We start from the raw sequence: 18,621 nt of genomic DNA, 5'->3' as shown, positions 1-18,621 counted from the left end.
GTAATTAACTTTAAATTGGCCACATGAATTATAAATTGGCTTAAATTTCCAAGAAACGGGCGGGCCGCCAATACCCTACACAACTTCCACGAAAATAAAACTTTCTGTGGTTCTATATTCTGATATTCAGTACAGCCCTTCTAATTACTTGTCCAGAAACCCTTCATCGTGGTTGTGTTGTGATGTTCGGCTTTCAATTGTGGCCTATAGATAGACTCTAAAAAAACAAAATTGTGGGTACACTTCATCCCAATATTATTATCTGATCATAACCGAAAATTATAGGCGTTGTCCTTGACCACACCTGGATCCTCATGCGCTAGTTTGGTAATGGGTTACTAAATAATACATCAATACGTATGCACCTATAAATATTAAAGTGTAACTTCCACATCCGAGTTCCTACGACAATATAATTGGTATCCATTTAAAGGCCAACCAGTCCTCTTTGGACAGACGGACACACATGTCTAGATCGACTCAGTTAGTCGAGATATGACGATCGGTATACTTAAAGGTGGGTCTAGACCAATATTTCGCGGCGTTACAACCTCTTGTGGCTGCACAAAGCTATAATACCATGACAACATAGTTGTGTAGGGTATAAAAATCGATCGATTTTTGGCTATAGCAGTTCCTCTACAAAGATCGAGCCCCTTGGTAGATATTTGGTGTTCCTAGGTACATTTTACAACCTATGTGACTATATTTTGGTACAACGAAGTGGATGGATTTTAAAATCTCGCGGCCTACGTTCTGGTTTCTACACAGCCAAACCAAGGTTTTGGTTTGGTCTGATTCAACGAATGGGATGAAATTATATATTTTTGGTTCTCATTGGGTGGCACATCTTTCAAATTAGAAATTACCAATATCGTTGCATGATCATGTATGGCTCCCATATAATGGCACCCCTAATTTTCGTTATTTTAAGGATTTCCGACATATTTTTCAACAGAGTTTTCTCTATTCACATGTTTTGAGTTTTCATTGGGTGCAAACTTTCCTACTGGAAATAATAAAAATCGATTATTGGCACTTTCGTAGGTATTTTGTTCTCCTAGGTATTTTTTCAACCGATGTGACTATATTTGGGCATTATGAAGTGGATGTACTTTGACATTCCGGGACCTTGATGGCTACACAACTTCCTCACAGCAAATTTCAACATTAGTCCATGTTCCTACATAGATTCAATACCAAGGTCACGCGTCATACCCGGTATTTTGAAGGCCCTAGTCCAGTTTTCCAACCTGAGTGCTTGTAGCTTTGTATTTTGTTTCGGCAGCTATTTATCATATCCATATAATAATCACAATACATTTTTAGATATTTTTGAATGTCCACTCAATATTGGAGGGCATAAAAGTTTAGCCCGTCCGATCTTTACGACATTTTAAATTATTTTTTGAGGATTAAACAGAATCGATCGATTATTTATCAATCTCTGTCGCTGTTCTTGTAGCAACAAAATACATAGTACTAGTTATGAATTGTCTGGTTCTGGTTCCTATACCTCCAAATTGAAAAATGTAGTAACCTGAGTGAGCTGCGCCCATTGGGAATTTCGTGGCAGTTGAGTAGGTTTAGGAAGGTCAATTGAACTGATGCAACGTATCTTATCTTATTTGTCTGTTGTTATTCTGGTTCTGACTCCCCTGTTTCCAGGTTTAAAAAAATGTAGCAATCTTTATCGGCTATATTCGAAGAGATTCCGAAGACAGATGAGTAAGCGACATTAACTTATGCCAGCTTCGCATCTCATCTTATCGCAAATAGCGGTGGATTGTGTGGACGACTTCAATAAGCTATCGGACTTTATCCTCAAAATTTTGGGGTAGGATGAGGTTGGAATCGATCATGATGTTTAGGGAAAGACGTTATTTGAGCTGTCCATGTGGTAAACAGAGTGGCTGTAAATTATTGGCGAATATCTTCATTGAAGAAATGTACCAAATCAGTTATGTGGACATTTAACCTTTCACAAATGTTGTAACAGCTTTTATTGCTGTAAATTTTTCTTCTATTCAGAATCTGCTTCGAACTCCGGGTTCAAAAAAGCTGTTGTAGTTGTGTCCATTGTGAAGATGGGGTTAGGTTATTGGGTTTGGCAGGGAAGTTGAAGAAGTGTTGCGTTTAGGGAGAGGCTTCAGTTCATCTGTCCATGTAATGTACTAGTTGTGTCCGTAGTGAAGGTGGGGTTGGTTATTGGGCTTGGCTGGGATGTTTAAGAAGTGTTGCATGTTATGTGGACCATTGCCACATGCCGGGTGCGACATAACAGTGCGTTCTGGAGGACATCGGTTATACTTTTAAAGTTTTATTCATAAATTCTTGCAAACTTATTTAAATTGGAATATTTTTAATGTTCAGTACGAAGGTCATTACTGCGAAAGGAGCCTATTTTAAAAACTTGTAAAGATTTTTTAATTTATTTATAATTTGTATATTTTATTTCACAATATCTCTCTTATTTCTTTTAATACAAAATATTATTATATATTAAACTAATAAAAAATACATTTTCATTTTCAAAAGATCGTTAACATTTATTATGACAAACAAAAATATATTCCCACAATTGGACCATTTCTTAATAATTAAAAAAAGGAATCAAAGAATAAAAACAATTATTAAGTAATAAAATAAAAAAAATATTATTATTTTCAATGAAATGAAATATTTTTATATATAAAAAACAGTAAACGGAAAAGGAAAAATCTATATTGATTATTAAAAATCTAAATAGCTGCTGATGTCGCTGCTGCTGTTGCTTGTGTTGTGCTATTAGTCTGGGTGGATTTTTTGAAGGCATGAGGCTTGCGTGGTTCCAAACGAACACGGAATCCCTCTTCACGTTTCAATATGATATCAGCTTGCAACCGGAAATCTTCTTCAGTTAAATCGGAATGGACACGATAGTTTCGTAGGATGGTGGAAAGTAAAATTTTCAATTTTAACATGGCATATTTGCGACCTGTGAAAAAACAACAATTATTTACAATTAATTTTGATTTGATTTTTATGGCTACGAGGAATATTCTGAACTCACCCACACAACTTCTTGGTCCAGCTGAGAATGGTACAAAGGCATAATAATGACGATTGGCTTGACGTTCGGGCAAAAAGTTATCTGGATCAAAGATATTCGGATTCTTGTAGACCAAAGGATTACGATGTAATTTAATGGTGGCCACTGTAATGGTGGCACCTCTTGGTATAACATAACCATTGGAGGCCAATTTCAAATCTTCCTGTAATTCTCTGGCAATTAACGGTACTGGCGGATACATTCTCAGTGTTTCCATAAGACATCTTTCCAAATATTTCATTTCCAATGTATCTTGGAAGGTACAATTTCTATCGGAACCTTGGAAAATTTCATCCAACTCCTCAATAACACGATCCTGTATACCCTGATGTATACCCATTAAGGAGAGGAAAAATGATGAACCCGCAGCCGTTGTATCGTGACCCTCAAACATGATGGTATCAACTTGTTCCTTAATTTCAGTATCCGTTATTGTGGCACCATTCTGGGCACTTTCCAAAAGTAAATCCAAAAATGCCAAACGTTTCTTTTCACCCACATTATTATCATCCACATCGAGGTCATCCTTCAATCCTTCGGCCTGGCCAAATGAAAGGCCTTCTACGGTGGTAACTTTTTCGTTTTTATCTTCAGGGCTGGTAATATTGCCATTTGCATTTAAACTTTCTGTTATCAATTCACCATTTTCAGTCCATTCATATTTGGCCAATGAGCCACGAGTACCTCTCTTAAAGGCTTCCTTCTTATATTTAATTACTTTCTTTGTCAGACCATGAATGATATCCAAAAGTCGTCCTTGTTCACGATAATATTTGGTAAGGGAAAATAGGAATTCACTGCGCAGAAAGAGGCTGCGATGTCGCAGGTGAAGAATGTCACACATTTTCATAACGGCCAGTGCATATTCATAACCAGATTTATCCTGGGTCTTTCTCGACACACCCATAGCAGTTTCTGGAAAAAAATAATAAATAGAAGGGAGGAAATTAAAATCGGATTTACATTGGGAAATTGTCTCAACTTTTAATTATTAGAGAAAGATGAATGGGAGTGCTGGCAATTCTTATTGGGTTTAGGTGTTGAGGCTAGACAGAACTTCCCTTGAATAAAAACAGGGTCTTATTTCATAATAAATATTTCCAATTTTATTTGCATCTGTTCCCAGAAGTCCTATGTTCCCTAGTAGAATAAAGGAATACAACAAAATTCCGAGATTGTGAGTTAGGATGGGGGTTGTTACTTGCCCCACATCTCTCTACATTTGACAATAAACTAGCAAAGTGCCCGCTACTTCGTATGCGGAAAGGGAATACAAAAAATAATATTTCATATGGAAATCGTGAATACTGAATAATTCGCTGTACTATAGTTCTAAATTCCACCTCTATTTCTACATCTAATATCAAGTTTATTACAATTATTTATTTATTATTTCATTATGTAACAATAAAGCCTAATAAGGCCAAAACTAAATATGTTACATTCTAAAAATTTACGCCTAAAATAAATTTCCATTCATATAATTAAACATTTTAAAATATCATAAAAATTTCATTATAATTCGCAATACTGTTTTGGTTCCCCAACCAAAAATATATAAATATTAAAACAAAATTGCAAAAATTCGTTAACTTCAAAAAAATAGCATATATAGATATGAGGGTATAAGTATACATCAAGTGTTTAAGAAGTAATCATTTATTTTTCTTCGAAACACATTGTTAGAGTGTGAAAAAATACGTAATTCCAATGGAAGCTGATTCCAACTCCTGGCAACACGAACCAAAAATGATCTCTCAAATATAGAACAAGAACGGAATAACCAAATTTGGGTTTCTCGTTGACCGAGAAAAGGTAAATGACTGTCGAAATGAATAAGGAATTCCCCTTTTGACCATATTGTAAAAAAACTGCAAGTTACATCTGTCAACATAAGACATAAATGGAACTCCCAAAAATTGCTGAGTATGTTCAGAAATGTGATGCCGTCTACCCAAGTTGAAAACAAAACGAACTATGGTGTTTACTAACCTCTACAGTCTCTGCATATTACAAGATCGAGTTCCTGAAATAATTTCTAAGCCATACCGTATATTTGGCATCAATAGAGCATGTGCTAACCTTATTTTAACCCAACGTGGAAAGTACACACTACAAGAATAAATTTTACGTAGAGTACCATAAACTTTGGAGTATATGTGATTAATATGCAAACCAAAATCCAAATGTTTGTCAACATGAACACCCAAGCACACATGACTGCTCACAAATTCAATCGTATGTTGGCCCAAAACAATGTTAAGATTAAACTGAGAACCTCCAAACAAAATGGCTTTAGATTTTGACGGGTTAACCAAAAAGGAATTTCTATTTGCCCAATCAAATGTTCTTTCTAAAGAAGAATTTATTTTTGCTTCTAAAACATCAGGACTGTCCTGTTGTGCATTAAAAAGAAGAAATATGTCATCCGCAAAAAAGAATGGAGTACAGATATCGGAGTCTAAATACTGAGAAAGATCATTTAGATATAAAATAAAAAGCAGGGCCCAAGGACAGATCCCTGTGGGACACCAGATTTCAAAGAAGCAATTTTAGATCTTACACCATTGATTTCAACAAACTGAGACCTATCTGTCAAGTATGAAAGTACCAAACGACATGCAGACTTTGAAAAATTGAATTGGGTATGCAGCTTATTGATCATTATTGAGTAAGATATAGAGTTAAAAGCCTTGGTCAAATCCAAGCAAACTAAGGAGGACATCCTCCCTATATTAGCATTACATCTAACCATATCAGTAACGTGTAGCAATAATGATGTGGTATTATGACCACTACGGAATGCATGCTGGTTATAAAATAAATCATTCTGAATTTGTAACAAAATCTGCTCCTTCATCAAATGTTCACACACCTTCGACAGAACAGGTAAAATTGAAATAGGTCTTAAATCGTTGGGAGAAAGTACCGATGATGTCTTAGGTATAGGGACAACCCGTGCTTTTTTCCATGCCAACGGAAAAACAGATATTGTAAGAATACTATTCATCAAATCCAAAACGATTTCAGAAACATAAGGGAAAATAGCATTCAAAAATGTCAATGATATGTTATCCACACCTACAGCCCTCGACTTTATTTTTTTAAGTGCCAGAACAACATCTTCAACGTTTACACATCCAAAAGCAAATGAATTATCCGTGTCAGAAAACAAATTGAAATCAACATTATTATAAACAATAGAATGAACATTATCAGAGAAAAAAATATTCAGCTCATCTATGTTACCATCGTAAAACGTACTATCATCACCAACGCATCCAGACTCCCTAAGTACCTTCCATAGTCCGCTTGTATCCATACCACTAAACTGCTTCATATAATGCCTTCTTTTCTTCTTACGAATAATAGATTTGCACTTATTCCTATACTTAGTATACACTTTCCAGAGTCTATCACATCGATTCTGCCGATAAGCTTGATATGACAAATCTCTCAATGATCTAAAAAAACGTATCTCATTGCAATCCATCCAGGTATCCACCTTTAAGGGTAGCCTCCTTTTAACAATCGGAACAAATTTGTGTAAATCATTAATTAGACTAGAAAGCACATCACACTTAACGTTAACATCACAAGTGGCATAAAATGTGGAAAAATCATAACCCGATAGATAGTCCAATAACCTATCCCACTCAATATTAGTGTAATCGTGAAAAAATACAATCTGTTCTGATTTCTCAAAATTTATGTGAAATGAAGAAAATATGAGAGCATGATGCGACATTACAGGACACTGCATCTGGCCAGATGAAAGGATGTTCAAATTAGGACTCACAAGCATAAAATCTATTAGGGAAGATGAACCGTGCGCGACATCAAAATGAGTGGGTCTAGAGTTATGATGAATAGGGAGACATAACCTCGAACAAGAAAAACGGAAAATAGATGACAATGAAGTATTGAACAAGTTTGTGTTGAAGTCACCACTACAATAATATTCTTATATTTTAAAAATATTTCAGAATGAAGTTCTTCAAATATTGAGACATCAGCAAGTGGTGGTAAATATACAACACCAAATAAAGTTGCAAATTCACCAGTAAAAATTTCACAAAACAGGGACTCACATTTTCCCAGAACGGATGTTTTGTACACAACTTTAAACCTAATCTTATTTGATATATATATACAAACACCACCACCTCTAGAACATCTACGATCATTTCGCACCAACGAAAAGCCAGGAATTTGCACCGAACGCGTGGAAACAGTGGATTTCAGCCAAGTTTCTGACAATCCAATTGCATCCAGATTAGATCCTGCAAATAGAGATTTAAGTTCCTCAAACTTAGAAGAGTTTACTGATGGTCGCATACTCTGACAGTTCAAATGACTCACATTGAAAACACCATTATTTCCACACAACTCAAAATTTATATATGAGCTATTGCTAATTATAGGACCAATATTTATGTCAAAAGACATTACAAATGAAAAAAGATTTGATGGGGAACCAAGAATTGAAATTACAAATTGAATAATCCAAATTCATTTCTAAAATCATTAATTTACACTTTAACATTCAAGAAAGCATTGACCATTATTAAATATTTGAACAAGTAAAGACATATTATGTTTGGTTAAAAGTAATGAGATCAGAATGCATATATTATAAAATTAAATTAATATTTAAAGCAAAATAAATTCATTTTATCTAAATATGTATATTCACTTGGAATGGTATAACAAAGCAGAATTTCCATAAGTCAAATCACAGAATCACTAGATGAACGAAAAAGATCATTACACTCATTCATACACATAAGCATTATTCTCCAAAATCTCTTTATTATTTCCATTACACAGATTAAAAATAGATCAGAATTCCAATAATTAACTTTAGCAAATATGTATAGGTTCCACATTTAGTTCCATTTAGCACTTTTGGAACACATAAGTACACATTTTAAAAACTACCTCCATACTATCACCACCACTAAATTTAGTACCAAATACACTTTGGCCCTTCTTTCTAAATCTCTGTCAGTGACCCACATTCCAAATTTAAGTTTCCAGCTCTCTAAGTTACCCAAATCGAAGTTTTTCCAAATCTAGTCAATCTTCTATTCTATTTACTAATCGTACACATAAATTCTAGTTTCCAAAGTTGTCTCCATAGCTCGATACTACAGTTCAACAGTAATCTTAATTCCAAATCTAAGGATTCAACCAAATCCAAATTATTCCAAATTTAGTAACATTTACTATATAGTCATAAGTAATAATTTCTAAAACTACATAGATCCTATTTAGAATTCCAGTTCTGTCTGTTCATTAAAAACCAAATTTTACAAGATTTGGTACCATTCTGTACATTAGTACACATATTCCAAACCTATCTCAATATTTCAAATCTGCTTTCAAATAGTAATCTTAAGTCCAAATATAAGAATTCCAGCTCTATCTATTCACTAAATTGTACCAGATTTGTACTTTTCCTACACTCCCACAGTAACCTAAGTTGCAACTTTTGGATTCGAGTTCTACCCGTTCACCAAAGTCCAAATTGTACCAAATTATGTGCTTTTCGTACCCAAAGTATGAATTTCCAATACTACCTCAATTATGCACGCCAATAATAACCTTAAGACCACATTTAAAGATTCCAGCTCTATCCGTTCACCAACATCAAAATTGTACCAAATTTAGTACCATTTATTACATTTCTTAAACGAAAGTACGAGTTTCTAAAGTTGCCTCAACTCCACACTGCTAATCACAATTTCTAGGATCCCAGCCCTATCCGTTCACATAGATCCAAATTGTACCATATTTAGTTCTTTTCGTACTTATAAGTTTCAATTTCCAACACTGTCTCAATCCTGTACTCTAACAGTAATTTATTATCAAATATAAGTTTTCCATCTCTATCCTTTCACTCAAATCTAAATTGTAGTAAACTAAGTACCATTTAGTACATATAATTATGAATTTTCAAATCTAACTCCATGTCTCATCCAACCTTAATTTTAATTCCTAATTTTATGATTCGCGCTCACACAAAACGAACTGTACCATATTTAGTACCATTTAGTGCTTCTCGTATCCATAAGTACGAAATTCCAATACTACCTCAATTCTGTAATTTTCATTCCAAATTTATGTTTTCCATCTCTATCCGCTCACTCGCATCTAAATTGTACCAAATTGTGTACCATTTAGTACACATAATGACGAAAACAATTTGTAAACTATTTGGTACCATTTAGTACTTTTTTTTCTATAATTAAGAATTTCCTAAACTACATCAATTTTATACTCCAACAGTAATTTTAATTCTATTATTCTTGAGTCCAGATCTATCCGTTCACACATAATCAAATTGTACCAAATATAGTACCATTTAGTACACAAATAAGTACTATGCTTCTATATCTCAATTCTATATTCCAACAGCAACCATTATTCGAAATTTTAGGTTTCCAGCTCTCTCCGTTCACCCAAATCCAAATTGTACCAAATCTAGTGCCGTTTAGTATTTTTCGTACACATAAATACGAATATCCAAAGAAGTCTCTATAGCTCAATTTTCAGCAGTAATCTTAATTCCAAATTTAAGATTTTCAGCTATATCCTTTCAAGCAAAATCCAAATTGTACTAAATTTAGTACAATATAGTACTTTTCGTATCAATAAACTACACTCTTCCAAATCACTCCAACATTCATTTTAATTCCCAATTTGAAGACTCCAGCTTTACCTGTTCGCCTAAATCCAGCTTGCACCAAATTTACTACCATTCTGTACTTTTCGTACACATAAGTTTGATTTTTGGTAGCTACCTCAATCCTGCACTCCAATGTAGTAGTTCTCCTATAGTAATCCTTCATGTTCTTATTCATTTCTTATTTTCAGGATTCCATCTCTATACACTCAACTAAATACAAATAGTTCCAAATTTAGTACCATTTTGTACTTTTTATAGACATAAGTACGAATTTCTTAAACCATTTCCATACATCAACACCACTTCCCAACCCGTAATCCATATAAAATTTCAAAATTCTAGCTATATATGTTCAATATATATACAATTAGAACTAAAATGTGTAAAGTTTAGTACTTTTCGTACACTTATAGGTCGAATTACCAAAAACCCTTTTGTACTTCTTTCTAATATTCCATCAGTGACCCACATTTCAAATTTCAGTACCTTATTTGGTACATTTCGTCTGGGCGATGATCTGTCAGTCAGTCACTCACCTAACACTAAGCTCTTTTATATATTAAGAAAAATAAAAAAAATAGTTATATTTGAATCAGAATTTTGAAATCCTTAAAAAAATATCCACATTTTATATAATCTTAAAATTTTTCTCGAGTTCATTGACTGTATTTTTTTACTTTTAATAAGATTTCCCTAATGTTGACTTTCCTGACAAATAAAATAAAAATCAATAGCTTCACTTACATCACTGCAGAAAGCACCATTGAAGCATGCCATTACAATGGACTTTGTTCCTCCACCTGAAAGTTGTAATTATAAATAACTTACAGTTGCTATCATGTGGTTGTGATGGAAAATTTTCAGGTTTTTCATGGAGTTTTATAACAGACGTAAAGGATGACTAATGACCGCATGTTTAATAGTTTGTTGAATTTGTGGAAGATCCACAAGGAAATGTTTATTATGTCACACACATATCCACCTAGCTTAAAGTTTTTGTTCAGACGTTTGGAAAGGACAAAAAAAGTACCAAAATCATTATGACAAATATGTTGCACCAGTCTGCCATACCTTTTATGGAACCCAAAATTACTCTATGAACTACAGCCAAATAGAAGTGGATTTAAAAAAATCATTTTCAAAGCCCAAAAAAGCTTGGGTTAAAAAAAATATTATACAAATTTTTTCTCCGACCACAATTAACGGAAATTGTTTTCAAAATTTTAAACTATTAAATTGTATTTTATATAATTTTTAATATTTTATTTTTACAAATTAAACATTCAAATTTCTATTTCAATTGTCCTAACAACACCCTCGCTAACCGTTAACATTAATTACTATTTCCCGTTTTATATTATTATCATATTTTAAAATTCATTCATTGTTCGAATTACATTTGACCGTATTTGTCAATCAATTTCAGCAATTGAACAATTTCTTTTTTTATTATCTCATTAGCAATAACAAATATATGTTAATGACATTGTCCTATTGATTTTGGCGATATTTCACTTAAATTTTGTATAGTATTTATAGTATTGGCCGCCAGCCAATAACTGTTATCGAACACACAATAATTGTCATATTTTATGGCCACTTGTTTGTTTTCTGTTTTACAAAAAAAAAAAAAAAAAAAAACATAAAACATTATTTCCACAAACACAATAATAGGCAATTATATATATGCAAATCGTTTGCGAATTGGGTCTCTTGTACAAAACAAACTAGAAGTAGTTGGACATAACCCAAAATGAAATTATTACAATTGAAAATTTTGGTCAATTGATATTACACACAACATACGTACATGCATATTTATGTTATTTTTAGTATTATATTTAATGTTTTTATTTTCATTTCTTTTTTGCAGAAATTTTAATATTGATATGATGAGCTGATATTAATGAAATACTTGTAAATCAGGCATGATTATTGGTTATTTTACAAGAATAAATGCTATCGAAAATATAAAGTCTGAACGAATGGGAGTAATTCTAATCATCAATGTCTTCAACTCGGCCTTTTGGAATACAAAAAAATTGCCAAATTGGGCCTCACAAGTGTCTCCGGTCATATGGTATTTTTCGCAAATTAAAATTCAAACGGATTATCCCTATCTTTTTAATAAACTTCAAATTCAATCGTAAAACAGCATACAGCAGATGGTATGCAATTAAAAATGTTTCTATATTAATAAATACCAGGCCACAATATAACTCCCAACGAACAGCAACTCTGATGACATTAACCGTTGAAAATTTATCGGAAATACAGCAATGCGTCTTATACTTCCAAATAATGATCACAAAGGTAAATATATATTATATAAGGTAAATATATTTACAAATCTATTTAATGTAAAACAATTTCTATCGTTTTTTTTTTCAACAGACTACTTGAAAGCCAGAATTATAAATTTGATGGACAATATTGGCAGCATTTATTGAGCATCAGGTTTGTTTATATAGTACTCTTTACAAAATTTGTCGCATATAGAACCAATTTTTATACCTCAGCCTTATGGCTAATGATGGTAAGTACATACACTTTGCTATAGCAAAAATGTGCCTCATCGAACAGATTATCCGATTTCAATCAAACTTTGCTCAACCTATTAATTTATCAAGTCCAAGTCGACTCTATCTGGTACATCCCCCAAAAAGGATCGACATTTTCAATATTTATTAATCCAATATTAGACTTATATATTTTTTTCCAACACAAATCAAGTTCAAAGATGGTCCACCCCTTCTAGTGGCTCCCCAAAAAATGGGTCAAAATTTTGATCATTTTTAAATTTATTATTAAATAAAATATGATAATAATATTAAGATGATGGAATATCCGATTTGTTCCAAATTTTGTAAATCGTAATATTTTGACCACCCTTTATCAAGTCCGAAGATGGTCAACTCTTTTAGAAAAACATATAACTCATATAAAACGAAATAAAATGTTTCCTTCTGGGGGTTTCAAATACTAACCAAGGTCTTTCATCCACAATAGGAATTTTTCACCCCAGACCACGACCTCGATTTGTATAGCAGTGTAATATTAGGTTGGGGAAAAATAAATCCATTATTTTTCGGCAGATGGCTGTACTGATAGATTTCTTGTAAAGTATCGATCAAACAATTTCAGATTAATGCTCGTTGGAAGGGTGACATTTCGCAGTAAAAAAATGATTTTGCTCTTTACTTTGCTGTTTCACCACACTGTGATACATACTAACATATGTTTGTAACATGCAAAAGGAATCGAGATAGACCCATGGTTACTTTTGAGAATATGCATAGAATCACTTTCTGAGTCGATTTATGCATTTCCATCCGTCTGTCCGTCCATGTACTTTTGTGAATAAAGTACACGTCGCATTTATGATCCGATTTGAATGAAATTTGCTACATGTTACTTATTTGGCCCAAGGACGATCCCTATTGAAATTGGAGAAAATTGGTTCAGATTTAGATATAGCTGCCATATATAGTTTTGTCCGATTTTTTGGTTAATGATACACCAAACTCCCAATATTTGTCCGATTGGGACAAAATTTTGCACAGAGTACTGAATTAGGTCTAGATTGATATATGCCAACTTTTGTTGAAATCAGTTTAGATTTAGATATAGCTCGTCCGATTTTATGTAAATGGACCACCATACTACCAATATTAGTCCGATTAAGACAAAATTTTAAACAGAGTACTGAAGTTGGTCCAGATTGATGTATGCGAAGTTGTGTTGCAATTGGTTCAGATTTATATATAGATCTTATATATATTTTGCTCGATGATTGACATTTAATTTTTCATAAATTTTAGATTGGTATGTGTATGAGTTGTTTTCATCTAGTTCAAATATCTATGTCTATTGTATCTAAAGGATCTCTTGTGTGTACCAAAGTGGTGAAGTGTATCATATAGTCGACCCCGTCCGACGTTTGAACTTTCCTTACTGGTTTTTGTATAATGCATTCAGTTGTGAGTTACAGGGTGTTAAAAATGGAAGTGAAGTGAAAGAGAAACTTCGGTATATTTTACAGTTTTTCTTTGACAAACCCAAGCGGCTAAAATTGTGAATGGTGTTTATGGTTCCGATACTGTAACATCCAATTATGTGCAATTTTGGTTTCGGAGATTCCGTTCAGGAATTTTTGGTATTAAAGATGCACCTCGCACTGGTAGGCCGGTCGTCGAAAATATCGTTAGAATCGAAGAAATGATCGCAGTTTACCGGCATGTTAGTAGTCGGAACAAAGAAACAAAAAAATAAAAGTAAAATTATTTCCCCAACCTAACATATATATAACACATCATTTAAGTTCGACCTATTTCATGCCAATTTTCCTTCAAAAAGGAGACGTCTGTTAGGATACAAATGTAGAAAATACCCAAAGTCGTAAAGGGTATCATATAGTCGGACTAGTCCGATTTTACAATCTTCATTACTGGTTTTATTAGGGCTATGTAATGGTTCGTATATTTTTTGACTTAATTCATATATCGAACTACACTTTTATATTATGGCGCCTATTGCTTTTAGGTTTTAGAATCTTCAGTCACATTTCCTTACCTCCTTCTAATATATGTATTACTGGATATTCTTAGAGGTCTTAATTAAATATATTAAGAAGGAGTAAAAACTTCGTTAATTAAGGTAACGCTGAACTTTTTATAAGCTCATTATGAAGTGGGCATTAAAAATTCCTGAAATCCCGACCATTTCTGCCGAGAGTATTTATTCATTAAGTAAAATGGAATATTAAAACAAACAATTATCTATGTAGGAAAACTTGAAAAGGACTTTCAAGATACTCAAAATAATTCGAAAACTTAAAACAACAAAATTTACCTATTTTAAAATTGTTTTGCAATATTTTATACTCTGAAACCATTAACAATAATTGTATGCAGATATTGTTTTTCGACATCGAAGAAACCTCAATGCGGAAAAGTGAATCTGACCTAATAACCCAATGTGAAAATTTCAACGCACTATGTTAAATATTTTATATCTATATCTACAGACATAATAATCTCGAATATATAAACTTTATGGAGTCTCCGACGAATATTTTGGAAAAATAAATTGAATACCACACAATGGAAATGGGTTTTGTATATAATATGGTGTAATTTTTCAAACATACGTTGGCCCTTTCCTTGCTGTGCTTTTCTAAACGCTTGGATATATTAAACCTTTTCATTGAATGGTTAATGCCCCCTAAAATATGACCTAATTTCTTTAAATTATATTGACCACTTTTTGTATATAAATACCAGAAAACCACCTCCTTCACAATTAAAACACTAGTGGCCAATATTCCCAGAAATAAACGCCTCCTCTTGTTGTCTATGCAATCTTTTACTATTTCATCAGCTGTTTGTTGTGTGGCTTTGTAATGGATTAATGCCACCTTGCAGTTGCAAGTCAACAACCGACCTAACTGACGACCAAAAAACAACAATTTTTGTGATGTCTATTGCATAACCTGAAAGTCTGGATAGAGTAGTGGATAAATAGTAGTGGTAGTTAGAGTTTGTGTTTAGATGGTACTAACTTTTGGCGAAATGCAACTAACCAAACAAACAACCAGCCAGCCATTAATTCTTGTTGCCGGTTTCTCAACATCTTTTAAACCACCATGACCAGACTAGCATTCATTCATTTATAATCAGAGAGGCTTAGTAACTGGTAAAAAGTGTTAGTGTTACTCAAAGAGGACGATCACTGACGTCGTTGTCTACATCTTTTGCCAAAGAAAAATGCAAGTTGAGTACAAAATTTTCATTTCATTTGAAAATTCGCCTATCAGCACCACAGTTTGACTTACTTCAAGTTGGTCGCGTGAATGGCTAACAAATGACTGAATAAATGTTGGCTTTATGGTTGATATTTCTGGTTTCTCTTTTCATGCTTTTTCCGCTTAACGTCATCATCGGACACGGGGAGAGAGTATGCATGCAAACAGTTGTTTGATTAGTTTTTACTGCACTTAGCGAAATTCTGGTTTTTTGCTCATTCACAGGTGGGTCATTTGTTGATTTGAATATGTAACTCTTTTATAATAGATGATTTGAATAGGTAACTCTTTTATAATAGAAACCGCGTCAGCTATTAACAACTAATAAAAAAGCATCTTCAAAAAATGCATCTTTGAATCTGCCAAATATTTATGTATGCATATTTTTTTGCGTGTAACCATTATAGCTTTTAGGCCAAAAGAAATGAAAAGCCATTTGCCTGGTATTGCAACCAGCCACGCAATTGGGACACCAGGTTAAGTAAATAGCATAGTCTCACACACATAGATATAAGTGGGTAATATTTTATACGGTATTATATAATACGTTTGTTTATTTGTTTAGTTAATATGATTTTGATAATATCTAACGGCTGGCTTTGAGTTTTAAAACTTGCCGAAGTAGAGGTGATTAGGGAAATCACATCGGTTATATATCTAAATCTTAGTGATAAGAGACGGAGTGACTGACTGACAGATCATCGCCCAGACGAAACTGCTAAAGCCAGAAGCTTGAAATTTTAATTTACATTTTTTGGAAATTCGAACAAGAAGGGTGCAAAAAGTACTAAAATGTACTAAATATGGTATACTAGGCAAACGTGAAGAGCTAGAATTCTGATATTTAGAATGTGGGTCACTGATGGAAAGTTAGAAAGGGTTATGGGAAATTCGATTCGAAGTGTACGAGAACTACTAAACTGTACTAAATTTAGTTCTAATTATATAATATTGAGCGTATATAGCTAGAAGGGGTGTTTATGTATGGAAATGTTTTTAGAAATTCGTAGTTATGTGTATGAAAAGTACTGGTGAACGGGTGGAATTTATGTTAACGTTGAAGAGTAGGCTATGGAGACTGCTTTGGAATTTCGTAATTGGGTGTACGAAAGTACTAAACGGCAACAAATTTGGCAAAATTTACGTGTACTAAATAGTACTAACTTTGGTACAATTTGATTTTGTGTGGATTGAGGTAGTTTAGGAAATTTTTAATTATGGAATCAAAAGTACTAAATGTTTTTGGTACCAATTGTTACAATTTGTATTGGTGTGAACGGATAGGGCTGAAATCGTAAAATTCGGAGGATAGGATTGAGGCATGGAGGTAGTTTTGAAAATTCGTAATTGAAAGATTGGAGTGAACGGATAGATAGAAAACTTATATTTGTTAGAGTATAAGATAGATGTAGAAAAGAACTTAATGACACTAAATATGGTACAATTAGGATATATGTGAATGGTACGTACGAAAAATAATAACTGGCACTAAATATGGTACAATTTGGATGTATGTGAACGGTACGTACGAAAAGTACTAAATGACACTAAATATTGTACAATTTGGAACTATGTGATCGGAGAAACGGATAAATCCGGAAAATTTGTGATTAAAAGACGTACTTACGTCTTACGAAATGTGATAAATGGTACTATATTTTGTACAACTTAAATGATGGTGAACTGATAGACCTGGAATCCTTAGATGTGGACTTATGATTATTATTGGAGTGCATGACTAAGGTAGTTTTGGAAATCCGTACTTATGGGTACGATTTGGACTTTGGGGAACTAGATTGAGATAGTATTGATATCTGGGGAGGATTGTGAAAATCGTCTACTAGAGTTTTTGCAAATAGAGAGCAGGACTTCTATGACAGAGGCATTATGAAGTTACCTTTAAAATGGCAACAAATCATACAACAAATCGTTTCATTCCGAAGCATGTTAAATAATGTATTATAGTTCATATAAAAATAATGGAATTCTGTTTTCCCCAACCTAACATTTTAAAACAGGATTGAGTTAGGTTTGGAAATTCGTACTTATGAGTACTAAATTTGGTACAAGTAGGATATTGGTGAACATAATGAGCTGGAATCTTGAAATTGGGAATTAAAATTACTGTTGGAGTGTGTATTGAGGGTAGTTAATGAATTCGTACTTATGGGAACAAAATGCACTAAATGGTACCCAATATTCTACAATCGGTTTCTGGATGAACTGATAGGTCTGAAATTCTTAAATTTGGGATTAAAATTATTGTTTGAATGGTTGTATATTGACATATGGAGATAATTTTGACAATTCGTAATAATGGTAATAAACTTGATATTAGATGTAGGAATAAAGGTGGAATTCAGAATTATAGTACCACAAATTATAAAGTTTTCACGATTTCCATACTATTTGTAAGTTTTGTATTGTATTTTGCACACGAACTAGCGGGTACTTTGGTAGTATACATATAAAATTCATAATTGGATTTTTAATAAAATCGTATATTTACAGATTGCTGGTCCATATATCCCCTACCATAATGAGGAGACCCCATACACAAAGTGTATATACAGTCGAAATCATCTATAATGTCAATGTGTTTAAAGACATATCGGCAGTATCCAAACGTACCGTGAAAAGCTCTGGTCTTAATTTGATATTGATATTATATATCGATAATTTCACAGGCCACTTTACCGTCGTTTCAAGCCATTTCGACTGAATTCCCAATTAGGATAAAATTCTATGACAGTCTGTTTGTTGGAATAATGATACTGCTTTCAATATTTAAGATAGATCGTAGAAATGTTGGATATACATAACTACTACCCAAGGATGTTTGGTATTGGTCAACATTTTGGTAAAACCAACATATAAATATTCGGTATTTTAGTCACATTTTAACTGAACCAAAAAATTATCAATATTGGCCACAATTCCGGGTAAGCTTCCATAAAATTGTACCTCCATTTTTCGGTGTTTTCGGGAGTTTGGACACATTTATAAACATAAGATCAATATTTTTTTTTTTGTAGA

General features: G+C 33.0%; 1 protein-coding gene across 1 annotated transcript; it reads right to left on the bottom strand.

Moving 5' to 3' along the window:
- Positions 1-2,741: 2,741 nt before the first annotated feature.
- LOC133321199 (cytochrome P450 4g15-like) lies at positions 2,742-4,007 on the bottom strand. The gene is made up of 2 exons (XM_061530287.1): positions 3,053-4,007; positions 2,742-2,977 (listed from the first exon to the last, which is right to left on the bottom strand). The coding sequence occupies exons 1-2, from the start codon at positions 3,996-3,998 to the stop codon at positions 2,742-2,744; spliced, it is 1,182 nt and encodes a 393-aa protein (XP_061386271.1). The 5' UTR covers positions 3,999-4,007.
- Positions 4,008-18,621: the final 14,614 nt, after the last annotated feature.

The sequence above is a fragment of the Musca vetustissima genome, unplaced genomic scaffold (assembly GCF_032173495.1).
Source record: "Musca vetustissima isolate MV318-11 ecotype Yass unplaced genomic scaffold, APGP_CSIRO_Mvet_v1 utg36420, whole genome shotgun sequence".
Lineage (NCBI taxonomy): Eukaryota > Metazoa > Arthropoda > Insecta > Diptera > Muscidae > Musca > Musca vetustissima.
The sequence above is the reverse complement of the archived record's forward strand: the minus strand, read 5'-3'. Positions and strand labels throughout refer to the sequence as shown.

Coding starts and splice junctions, on each gene's coding strand:
- LOC133321199 (XM_061530287.1), bottom strand. CDS start 3,998: ATGGGTGTGTCGAGAAAGACCCAGGATAAATCTGGTTATGAATATGCA. Junction 2,978..3,052: donor TGGACCAAGAAGTTGTGTGG/GTGAGTTCAGAA, acceptor GTTTTTTCACAG/GTCGCAAATATGCCATGTTA.